At 39.2% G+C, this 12738-nt stretch overlaps 1 protein-coding gene across 1 annotated transcript in view; it reads left to right on the forward strand.

Moving 5' to 3' along the window:
• The window catches only part of LOC126298427 (uncharacterized), a 78915-nt gene extending 66881 nt beyond the window's left edge, over nt 1-12034 (forward strand). Inside the window, exon 5 of the mRNA XM_049989755.1 lies at nt 10552-12034. Coding sequence (XP_049845712.1) covers nt 10552-10963 — 412 coding nt within the window. The 3' untranslated portion in view covers nt 10964-12034. The remainder of the gene's footprint in view (nt 1-10551) is intronic.
• The last annotated feature ends 704 nt before the right edge of the window (nt 12035-12738 follow it).

The raw sequence follows: 12738 nt of genomic DNA on the forward strand, positions 1-12738 counted from the left end.
AGACTGCGCTTTTAGTATGGCTCTCTGCAGTCGACTTTCAGCCAGACCACTAGAAGAGGATCAGAAGGAGATACAAAAATCGTCAGCATATAGGAAGGGAGATACCAAGGAGGCCATTGCTAGTGCAAGACCATTAATGGCAATTAAAAAGAGTGGGATACTCAGGACGGAGTCCTGTGGGACCGCATTCTCTTGAATATGGCGCGAACTAATTTCAAGTCTGAAAAAGTGGAGTCACGAGAAGTTATGTAAAGGAAATGGGAGCAGACCCTGGAGGTCCCACTTGTGCAGAGTAGTCAGAATGTTGTGCCACCAAATGGTACCGTCGGCTTTCGTCAGGTCAAACAAGACGGCAATAACCGATTGGATGGGTGTTCTGGCACGTGGGATGTGTCAGGATAGTCAGCATGGACACTGAGAAATTCCCACTCACTGAAGGGAGTATCATATGACTCAGAATGGAGTCGAGTAAAATGTATGTGTTGTCGTTCCACCTGCTGTTTGAGGAGACGAAAGGCATTGCGATAATTCTCAGATGCAGAGGTGCAAGCATATGCTCAGCAAGATGCCCTGCGATTCACTTTGTATCGGCAGATACGAGGTGCATTCAAGTTCTAAGGCCTCCGATTTTTTTTTCTCCGGGCTGGAAAGAGATAGAAACATGCGCATTGTTTTAAATTGAGGTCGCTTTCATTGTCCACACGTCCCAGCGATCAGCACCGTACGGCAGATGGAATTTTACCGCCAGCGGCGAGAATGAGAACTGTTTTAAATACTTAAAATGGCAACGTTTTCCTTACTTGAACAGCTAGCAATCATTCGTTTTCTGAATTTGCGTGGTGTGAAACCAATTGAAATTCATCGACAGTTGAAGGAGACATATGGTGATGGAGTTATGGATGTGTCGAAAGTGCGTTCGTGGGTGCGACAGTTTAATGAAGGCAGAACATCGTGTGACAACAAACCGAAACAACCTAGGGCTCGCACAAGCCGGTCTGACGACATGATCGAGAAAGTGGAGAGAATTGTTTTGGGGGATCGTCGAATGACTGTTGGACACATCGCCGCCAGAGTTGGCATTTCTGTGGGTTCTGCGCACACAATCCTGCATGACGACCTGAAAATGCGAAAAGTGTCATCCAGGTGGGTGCCACGAATGCTGCCGGACGACCACATGGTTGCCCGTGTGGCATGTTGCCAAGCAATGTTGACGCGCAACGACAGCATGAATGGGACTGACTTTCTTATCGTCGGTTGTGACAATGGATGAGACGTGGATGCCACTTTTCAATCCAGAAACAAAGCGCCAGTCAGCTCAATGGAAGCACACAGATTCACCGCCACCAAAAAATTTTCGGGTAACCGCCAGGGCTGAAAAAATGATGGTGTCCATGTTCTGGGACAGCAAGGGCGTAATCCTTACCCATTGCGTTCCAAAGGGCACTACAGTAACATCCTACGAAAATGTTTTGAAGAACAAGTTCCTTCCTGCACTGCAACAAAAACGTCCGGGAAGGGCTGCGCGTGTGCTGTTTCACCAAGACAACGCACCCGCACATCGAGCTAACGTTACGCAACAGTTTCTTTGTGATAACAACTTTGAAGTGATTCCTCATGCTCCCTACTCACCTGACCTGGCTCCTAGTGACTTTTGGCTTTTTCCAACAATGAAAGACACTCTCCATGACCGCACATTCACCAGCCATGCTGCTATTGCCTAAGCGATTTTCCAGTGGTCAAAACAGACTCCTAAAGAAGCCTTCGCCGCTGCCATGGAATCATGGCGTCAGTGTTGTGAAAAATGTGTATGTCTGCAGGGCGATTACGTCGAGAAGTAACGCCAGTTTCATCGATTTCGCGCGAGTAGTTAATTAGAAAAAAAAAATCGGAGGCCTTAGAACTTGAATGCACCTCGTACAACTACATCTGTGGAAATTCCAGGTACACCTGCAGGCGTGTGATATCCCTAAAGGTGTCATGTATTGATTCAAGCCCTGGAACTAGAGATCTGTTATCCAATGGTGGAGAAGTATCGTTTCCAACACTCCCACTTCCGTTGTTTGATGAGTAGGCAGACCCGTGCACGGAGCTGTTTGAAGGCAATGAGGTTCTACAAGCTCTACAGCAACAGGTTGCTATTACAACATTGGAGTGTCCACCTATAGTCTCTAATGGCAGCAACGATTTCCGGCGACCGCGAAGTCACTGACTTCCGCTGGGGCAACGCGAGGAACAACGGATTGCCGCTGGATCTGTGGCAACAATGGTAGTAGTGATGGTATGGATCACATCAGCGATTTTGCCGAGCAGCAGAGATTCAACAGTATTGTAAGTGAAAGCATCTCAGTCAGCCTTGGTAAGAGCGCATCTGGGCAAGCATCCATGTGACTAACGCTGGAGTAGGGAGACCACTGTGGCCGATCGACCAGCAGCATGAGACAACGTCATCGGCCTCATTCTGGTTCATTCTCCGTGATGCCACCCACTCTGATCAGGGGCTCTCCCAAGAGGCGCCAACCTGGCACAGCATAGGCCACATGCCATGATGGCCATTCAAATGGTTCAAATGGTTCTAAGGACTATGGGACTTAACATCTGAGGTCATTAGTCCCCTAGAACTTAGAACTACTTAAACCTAACTAACCTAAGGACATCACACACATCCATGCCCAAGGCAGGATTCGAACAAGCGACTGTAGCAGTCGCGCGGTTTCGGACTGAAGCACCTAGAACCGCTCGGCCACCAGCGGCCGGCGATGGCCATTCCTGGGAGTCCTAATGACCCAAGAAGATTGACATCTACTCCTTGGCATACATGGGAAGTTGGCAGCTCTGGCATCTGCTGAGCACTCACTGTGTTGTCGTGGGGCTGTGACCAAGAGGGTACCTGACAGCCCCACCTCAGTGAACTGTCTGCTGTGCTGGATATTGGGCGTGAAGGAAACCAGTGTTGTAAAGGGGTTGAAAGAGGACAGTGGACAATGGAAAAAGATGATTTACCCCAGAAGGTGTTCTTGCCCAAATAGATGAACTACAGGTTTAGTTGCACAGCCATACAATAAGAGGTGCAGCAGATCTAATTGCACTAAGAATATATGGTGCACCACGTAAGGTATCCTTCCCCAAATGGCCCACTGGACTCGCATTCTGGAGGACGATGGATCAATCCCGCGTGCAGCCATCCTGATTTAGACTTTCTGTGATTTCCCTAAATCGCTCCAGGCAAATGCCAGGATAGTTCCTTTCAAAGGGCACGGCAGACTTCCTTCCCCAACCTTCCCTAATCCAATGAGACTGATGACCTGGCTGTCTGGTCTCCTTCCCCAAACAACACAACCCCAACACAAATGGCCTACAGTTCTATAGCATTTTGAAAGTGTGAGGTCAGACCCTACATAGGGACCATAACAAACTCAAATTGACAAATAGATTTCAAGTATCGAAAATCTGTTTTTAAAGTATTCTGAAGCAACACAAAAATCGTATTCTTATCAATTATTTGATTTATGAATTTAGACACTATATCTTCATCATCATCATCAAGATAATATACAGACAGAAAATATGAAACTGTTAATTTTCTCACTCACAGTGTATACATTTATATATAAGAATTTTTATTAACAAAATATTAAAATTTAGGACCATCCATATGGGACAGCATAAAACATGAAACATAACAAGAGGAAGAGACTAATCCATAAAATAACATAACTTTTATTTACCAGACTATTGTGTGAATTATCGAATCCTAACTACTTAACATATATGTGATCCATCTTTCTCAACTAAATACACATTATGATATTTTGTTTTGCTGTAACTCATACTCAAAAAAATTTTCTTTTACCTCTTTACCACTTATTTTTTTAATTTGTGTGTGATTGGGTGAGAATGAATAACATCTTCAATACTGAAAATTTCTGTTGACAAATTGAGTATCCTTTTTCAAAAAGTCTTTTTAGTTTGCTGATTCTCACTCCATCTCCTATTTTAAATTTCGCTTAACCCTTAGATACAACAGTATCTGGCTTATAATATTATTCATACACTTCTCTTGGCTTCACTTTTATTGTTGAGTGCTTTGTGTTACTGTACTCATCAATTAATTTAGAAACTATATCGATTCACTTATAATGACCCTGAAGACTAATTCCGTTCCACATATTTTCTTTAAATCTTCTATTAAATCTTTCTACAACAGAAGCTTTTAATTCTGTAAAAGGTGAATAGTGATTATTGCTATAATTTTAGTCTTTATCATAGAATTATTTACCATTATCTGTTAGAAAATTTCTTGGCTTTTTTTCTCTAAATACTTCTTCCCAAAACATCATCCACTTTCTTACCTGTTTTAACTGGAACAGCCCAAGCAAATTTCGGAAAAAAAATCAATAACAGTTAAAAAATATTTATATCCTTTATTTATTTTTGAAATTTATTTTAAGTTATCAGAATCCATTTATGCTAGATCTGCTTGCCATTAATCATCTTTACAAATAGTAATGACATTTGTTCTTTAAAAACTTCTCTCATTGTTTTATATAATTGCTCAATAATTTTGTCACGAATATTAACAATCTTTGAAGGGGTGAAAGAGTTTATCAGATCATCACCTACAAGATTTTTCAAGAAATTTTCTTTTCTCAATTTTACATAGTGTGGAAAAACCTTTACTCCTCTGTCTTTCATTTTTCGTTGTTAGTCTGTGAGGATTACTTGCGTTAGTAAATTTTTTACACCTCAAATAGTAGATATTGTACTTTTATATAGATTAAAAATTTAATAAATTTTAAATAGGTGTTCCATTCTGTTATCATCGTTTGATTCTAAAATCAGTTATCTGAACATGAGTAATTCACCAGAGACATGTATAGTTTTAACTGACTGATTTAGAGATATAAATATTTTATCTTTAAATTTCATTTGAAGTCATGGATTATTGAGGTGTATTTGATATAAAATTTACAATTCATTGACGTTATATCTTTTTACCTCTATTTTACAATCAGTAGTTACTAGGTCTCCATTTAAACTGACTCCAAATAAAATAATTCTCTTGATTTTTGCATCAGACTCAAATGTGTAAATTAATAATTCATCACTCTTAACACACCTACTTTTCACTTTATGTTTGTTACAGATTCTGTTTTGAAGGTCACTTAATTTACTTATGTGTGTTGTTAAATCGGTCTTTGAGAAATAATCTGTAAAACCTGTTCCTACTTACTTTTTTGTAAACTAATTTGTAAAAGTACTACAGTTGTCAGTACAAAGCCAATTAAACGTAACTTTTAATTATATTTTAGTGACATAGTTACTGAATTGTGTTAGAATACTTGCATATTCCAGTTTTGTGACGAGATTCGGTATTCGTTCTCTAAACATTGTTTGGTAACTGCATCATAAACGGTTACTGAAGCTTTTAAACCTACTAACCTTCTACATTTAAAATTGATGTTTCCTTTAGTTACTTTAAAAATTACTCATAATTTTTTTGAAACTCTTTGATAAAATTTTTTGATCTATTTTTGTTTCTAATTCATTTAACTCTGTTTTTGGTTCATTAATCATTTCAGACTGCATCTCCAGCTTATTCCCAAAAAAGTCCATTTATTAAATTTAAATCATCACTAAACTTGCAATTTGCTGATAATAGTTTTAATATAAGTATACACAAATGGCCACAAATTACTCCTTTAAAGTTTTGTATTCATTGTTCATTACAGTACAGATAACTTGAACTAAGATGCTTGTTGTGGTTGTTGTGGTCTTCAGTCCTGAGACTGGTTTGATGCAGCTCTCCATGCTACTCTATCTTGTACAAGGTTCTTCATCTCCCAGTACCTACTGCAACCTACCTCCTTCTGAATCTGCTTAGTGTAGTCATCTCTTGGTCTCCCTCTACGATTTTTACCGTCCACGCTGCCCTCCAATACTAAATTGCTGATCCCTTGATGCCTCAGAACATGTCCTACCGTCCGATAGAGGTACTCAGGGTACCCTCCGCCACACACCGTCAGGTGGCTTGCGGAGTATGGATGTAAATGTAGATGTAGATGTAGATCCCTTCTTCTGGTCAAGTTGTGCCACAAACTTCTCTTCTCCCCAATCCTATTCAATACTTCCTCATTAGTTATATGATCTACCCATCTAATCTTCACCATTCGTCTGTAGCACCACATTTCGAAAGATTCTCTTCTCTTCTTGTTCAAACTATTTATCGTCCATGTTTCACTTCCATACATGGATACACTCCATACAAATACTTTCAGAAATGACTTCCTGACACTTAAATCTATACTCGATGTTAACAAATTTCTCTTCTTCAGAAACGCTTTCCTTGCCATTGCCAGTCTACATTTTATATCGTCTCTACTTCTACCATCATCAGTTATTTTTCGCCCCAAATAGCAAAACTCTTTTACTACTTTAAGTGTCTCATTTCCTAATGTAATTCCCTCGGCATCACCTGACTTAATTCGACTACATTCCATTATCCTCGATTTGCTTTTGTTGATGTTCATCTTATATCTTCCTTTCAAGACACCATCCATTCCGTTCAACTGCTCTTCCAAATCCTTTGCTGTCTCCGACAGAATTACGATGTCATCCGCGAACCTCAACATTTTTATTTCTTCTCCATGAATTTTAGTACCTACTCCGAATTTTTCTTTTGTTTCCTTCACTGCTTGCTCAATATACAGATTTAATAACATCGGGGACTAAGATGCTTAAGCACTTCATTAGGAATACTTCTTCCAAATGAATTAAACACAAAATTTTTGCTTTATTCTATAATAACACAGATTAAAATATGGTATGTGTTTGAGTTAAATAAAAGACGTTTGAATTAAGTAATCAAAATCAAAAATTAGTTAATTCATTGAAAAAAGGTTGTACTATTAAAAATCATCTTGTCGCAAATGATGCACTCACTTGCTAATACAGTTCATATCGCTTTGCAACTCTATGGCCAGATATTTAAACGACAGAGCAGTATCAAGCAACGCTCTACTAATGCAGTATTTGAAATTTTTGTTTCCTTACTTATATTTTTCTACATTTAGATCTAGCTGTCATTCATCACATCAACTAGAAATTTTTGTAAGTCGTCTTGTACCCTCGTAGAGTCACCCAACGACCACTCCTCACCACACATCATATCATCACAGCAAACAGCAGAAGCATAATAATATTAATAAGGTCTCATCTTAACCTCCAACGTAGTTTTCTTTGCAAGGCTTCTTAATGTAGTGTGTCTCATGTTTTTAATAAAATGGAATTGGACTGTTACAAAATTATTCCTCTTGGACATTTTCTCATCAAGGAAGTTCTAAAAAAAGTAGGAAGCATAATAATTTTGCCATATGCACTAATGTCACCTAGTTTTCTCTTTACATGGGGAGAAACGTGTACCAGAGTTTGGATACAGTATTAGCGAGCCCCACCAAAATAGAATGACACGCAGGTTCCCAGTAATGCAAATGGAAGTGTCTGTAAAGAAAATGCTTATATCAGTAATAACTTTCGGTGATGTTAACGATCAGAATGGGAGCTAAAATTCTGTCAATTTTGACAGTTCAAAGATCATCCAATTGCACACCTATGCCTCAAGTATAAGCAGCACAGTTTCTCTTAATTCCTTGTAGGGAGGGTTTTTAAGCATAGATTCCAAGCGAAAATTCGGATCTAAGTTTCATCTCCCTGACACATTGCTATTACTCGTAATCATGTCGTTACCAACAAGAACAGTTTTCATATAAGTATACTAAATTGGAGTAAATACAGGATGTTTTTAAACACGCTTCGAAGATTTTAAAAGCCTTTAGTGACACCCAAGCAGGTATTACTTCGTCCTGTGATGCAGGAAATGTAAGAAAATGCTATCGACTCTTCCATTTTGGTTGGGTGGAAGAACATTCGTAATATACTGTAACTCTGGAATTCCTTAGATTTTTTTATCAAATAATTTAGTTGGTATGAAGAAATGTGCATTATTCATGTGTCACATTGTGTGTTCGTTGTATATTCTCAGAGGACTGGGCCGAACCCTGTTCCCCTTCCATGACTTTGATCACCATTGTTGTTAGCACATTATTTAGTTTATTACAAAATGTCTTGATACAGAGAATTTCAGAAAGATAATATAGATCTTCCACACAAAGCATGTGAAGAGTGGGACGCTTTATTTTGTACTTGTTCGGGAAACACGGAAACAATGATTCTAAACACGACTTCTCATTCAAAATGATATATTCTGGCCCCACTAAGAACCCTCATGAAATTTTATAGGAATATGAAACACAATGAGCATTTGTACCAACTTCGTGAGCAAAGCTGCAGTATAGTAATTACGAGGGTTGGAACTTTAATAGTGTCAACTATTTATTTACAGCTAGTCCAAAATAGATACGTACTTCGAAGTTTTACTGACCAAAGTGGTCACCAGCATTGTGTATAACACATTGCCAGCGATGTGGAAGTCGTAAGATACTCCTAGCAGTACCAGTTGTGTAGACAGCTTGAACGGTGCAGTCTATTGCCCGACGAATTTATAGTAGTTCTTAGGCGAATGCTGTGAAGTGTATCCTTCAGTTTAGAAATGGAATTAAACTCTCGAGGGCTTGAGTCACGGGAGTGCAGTAGGTGATATATCACTTAGCAACCTCATCAGTCGAACAAATCAGTAACAACTTGCACTGTATGTGCTTGAGCATTGTCCCGCAAAATGATGCAGAAAGTGTCATCCCTTCTGTCTCTATGCTGTTCGTTTTTGGAACACGACCTATGACCAGCTTAGAGATAGAAGTGATTACACTTTTTGCAGGAACTGACCATCATTTTGTGCTCAATCACATACAGTGCACGCTGTTACTGATTTGTTTGACTGATGGGACTGCTAAGTGCTATACGACCTCCTGCACTCCCCTGACTTAAGCCCTCATGAGTGCAACTCGATTTCTAAACTGAAAGAAACACTTCAAGGCATTCGTTTCAGAATCGGGCAAGAGACCGCGCCGCTCGAACTGTCAACACAACTGGCACTGCTGAGAGTCCCTACGACTTCCACATAGCTGGCAACGGGCTATACACAATGCTGGTGACTACTTTGAAGGTTAGTAACACTTTGAAACACGTATCTTTTTTTGTGAGCTGTAAATAAATAGTTGCCACTAATGAAGTTCGAACCCTTGTCTATTTTTATTGTTTCCAGCCATTATACCTCAGGTCCGATTTGAGTTATGTTTATCATGTATATAATACCACAGACAAACAACTGAGTAAAGCAGAAACGCAATTGTTAGAAAGACCGCTCAAGTAGAAGACGATCAGCAACAGACAAACATACGTAAACATTAGGGAACGTGTGGGCTCCTCTTACTCTTCCCCCCTCCCACTGCGGAAGATACTTGAGATCTACTAACACAGTCGACATTCACACCAGAAAACTCTCCTTCAATACAAACAGCACAATACAACAGAAATTAATAACAGTGAAGGAAAAGAAAAAGATCTGGAACTGATTAGGAATATATGAATTAAAGTTTAATAATTGCAACTCCAACTATAACAGGACACCCGCAAGAAATTTTAATATCAAGTACAAAGAACACATGAAGACTCCGACTTACATCGAACATCTAACAGGAGAAAATCACCTCCACCCTATGATTAAAACATTTATTGCAGTCCTATGCAAAAATACTAAAAGAAAGGGCATGTTTACTCTTCAAGAAGAGGTTTTCACACAGACAGCCATAAAGAAAAGCGGATATGCTCATTGACCAAAAAATTAATAGCAGTACATGATTGGAATAAATTCACAGCTTACAATAAAAAATTTGAAAAATAATAAAACACGCACACACACTGAGTGAGAGAGAGGGGGGGGGGGGGGCAGGGAAGACTATCCAGACTGTTATACCTCCGACCAGCCAACCCTCACCATCACAACATCCCTTTCCGCCGCTACCCTCTACAAGTCGCATGATCCCTCACTCAACCCTGTAGTAAACGCGTTATAGTGACACACATCCAACTATAAACTTACACTGTGTATTGTAGTGTCTACACAAGAGCCAATGGGCGCCCGGAAACAATAAGAAACATAAAAGTAAGCGATGGATCACAAACATATAACTGCAGACAGTAAGATAACCTAAATGCAGTGTCGTGTCAGGAAATACTACATGTGTCGTAACAAACGATGTACAGTAAAACGATTATGTTTTGTTTTATAGGCCACTGATGATGCCAAATACGAACAGGTGAAACATGTTTGGTTGAAAACAAAATAAACATTCACTTGAAAACTGAAATGATCATTCACGGTAGGCCACATAGCTCTAAGAACCTTGGAAGTGTGTTAAATTAAACATATTCGGGAACTAGCAGTCTGTTGATATTCCTGGTTTACTTTCTCTCTGTGTCTTTAAATCTTGTTTGCCCTGCATTATCTAACTTACATGCGCACATTGTTTTAAGTAGTTTCACATAATCAAACAAGCAGACTCCAAGTATTCTGGTACGTTGATAACTATGTTGCAGAAACTCCGGGAAGTCACTGAGGTTCCCATACAATTCGGAGAGTCCAGAGCCGCTGGGAGACACGCTATATGGAGAAGCTCACGTTTTCAACAACGGTGATCGTGGCAGACGTGGAAGGAAAATGAAGTTTCCGTCAAGAGACGAAGTTGACGAAAATTCTGGATACATAAACGACGTTCAAGATATAGAAGAAGGTGTGCGCTTTACCTCTTTCGGCGCCAGCAACTTGAAAGGGAAGGGAATCAAATTCCCGACAATTTCAGGCGAGACGGAGGGCTACATTCCAGCTGTCCAGTCTGTTACCGGACAACAGCCCAGGGACCACAGCCTAAGTAAGGGCTTTAAATTCCCAGACATAGAAGACGACCAGCAGCAAGAAGAATACAGTTATGTTGCTAAAAGGAACAGCTAATTCAAGCCGTTACTTACCATATGGTCAATGGACAAGATAACGTCTCAAATGTTCTGCATTTGTGCACGCAGAACTGTTCTAAAACATCAGTTTTTTTTAAGTTTGCAGTCTGAAACCTTGAAATAGGGCTCTTATTTTCTGACATATATCGTCATCAAATCTACTTAGACGACAGCAATGAGCTTAAGCATCAAAGGAAGAGACACCCCTAATCAGTGAAGTTATTCAGTTTCTAGTAACTGAGAATTATTGTACGCGCTCGTTCTTTGTCAATGATATAACTTAATGAAATTTCTGTTGCATTTTGATACAGTATCTCCGTAATCAATACAGTAATTTACTCCTCCTTAATAACGTAGTTTTAAAAGAAGAAGCTCGAGGGAAAAGAGAATGAAACTTAAAAACTAGTTGCCACACGAATGTGGTTTATGGGTCAGTTAAAGTCTATGTTAATTGTCAGAGACTTTTGACCACAGAAACGCAACAGATGAACGTGTGATTCTTACTGCTTTGCCAGATGAAGCTCCAGCCATTCCACAGATAGGGGATTCTTCATGTACATTCCATACATGTGATTAAACTTCGATTTAGAGAACTTTAATCTTTTGGAAACCTTATATTAAATTCTGTTTGGCCGTTTGGTTATCAGACAGCCAGTTGAGCGGTTTACCAGCCACTGAATGGTGTTGTAACATCCCTAGTTTTGCTTCTACGTGGTCTCCGTCAGCTTAATGAAACTATAATCATGCCGTTCCTAAGGACAGGCAAGAAGTTTTGTCTTTCTTTTCTTTTCTTTTCTTTTTTTTTTTTTTTGGTAAACTGAAATAACTGACATGCACCACAAGAAATTACCTGTAAATATGTAATATATTCATTGTGTAACGGTAATTAATTTATTTAACGTTTTGTACATAATAATCTGACATTTATTTTGTAATAATAAAGTTTATGCTCATAGGCTAGAAACTACATTTGTAATATCTCATCACTGTAACTTCCATAGAACTGAACATTTCAGAGTTGTATGCGTTGTATGTAACTGACGTATACAAGAAGTGTATTTTTTCATTTGTTTACTTGTACAACATTTATCAACCCCTATATTCTTCTCCGCTATCACAGTTCACAATTTTCAAACACTTTGTGTGAATGGAAGTGGTGTATAGTAACGCAGGGAAAAGTGCAATTTAATCTTACATCCTTACGTAAAACAATGCAAACAAATTTTTTGTCTCTATTGGACGACGGGCATTTAATTTTGATCGACTAGTCAGACAGAGAAGGGAAGGAGTAAAGCAAAGGACATAACGGAAATAATGATGACAATGATTTGAAGAATTAGACAGTGAATAAATGTGACGTAGTTAATGGTTCAAATGGCTCTGAGCACTATGGGACTCAACTGCTGTGGTCATCAGTCCCCTAGAACTTAGAACTACTTAAACCTAACTAACCTAAGGACATCACACACATCCATGCCCGAGGCAGGATTCGAACCTGCGACCGTAGCAGTCGCACGGTTCCGGACTGCGCGCCTAGAACCGCGAGACCACCGCGGCCGGCGACGTAGTTAATAATACTACCACTTGCTACTTAATAGTCATATTCATCATTAATTAAAATGACGCGGTAGCCGCTTCGTTTCCGAAATCACATGTTTATAGTTACGAAACTCATCGTCAGGTTTCATATAAGCATGATGTATTAACGGACTTTAGCAACTCTCTGCATCTATTTTCTCTATATGCACAAAAATAAAGAAACGTTCTTTCAGT

This window comes from Schistocerca gregaria, chromosome X (genome assembly GCF_023897955.1).
Source record: "Schistocerca gregaria isolate iqSchGreg1 chromosome X, iqSchGreg1.2, whole genome shotgun sequence".
Lineage (NCBI taxonomy): Eukaryota > Metazoa > Arthropoda > Insecta > Orthoptera > Acrididae > Schistocerca > Schistocerca gregaria.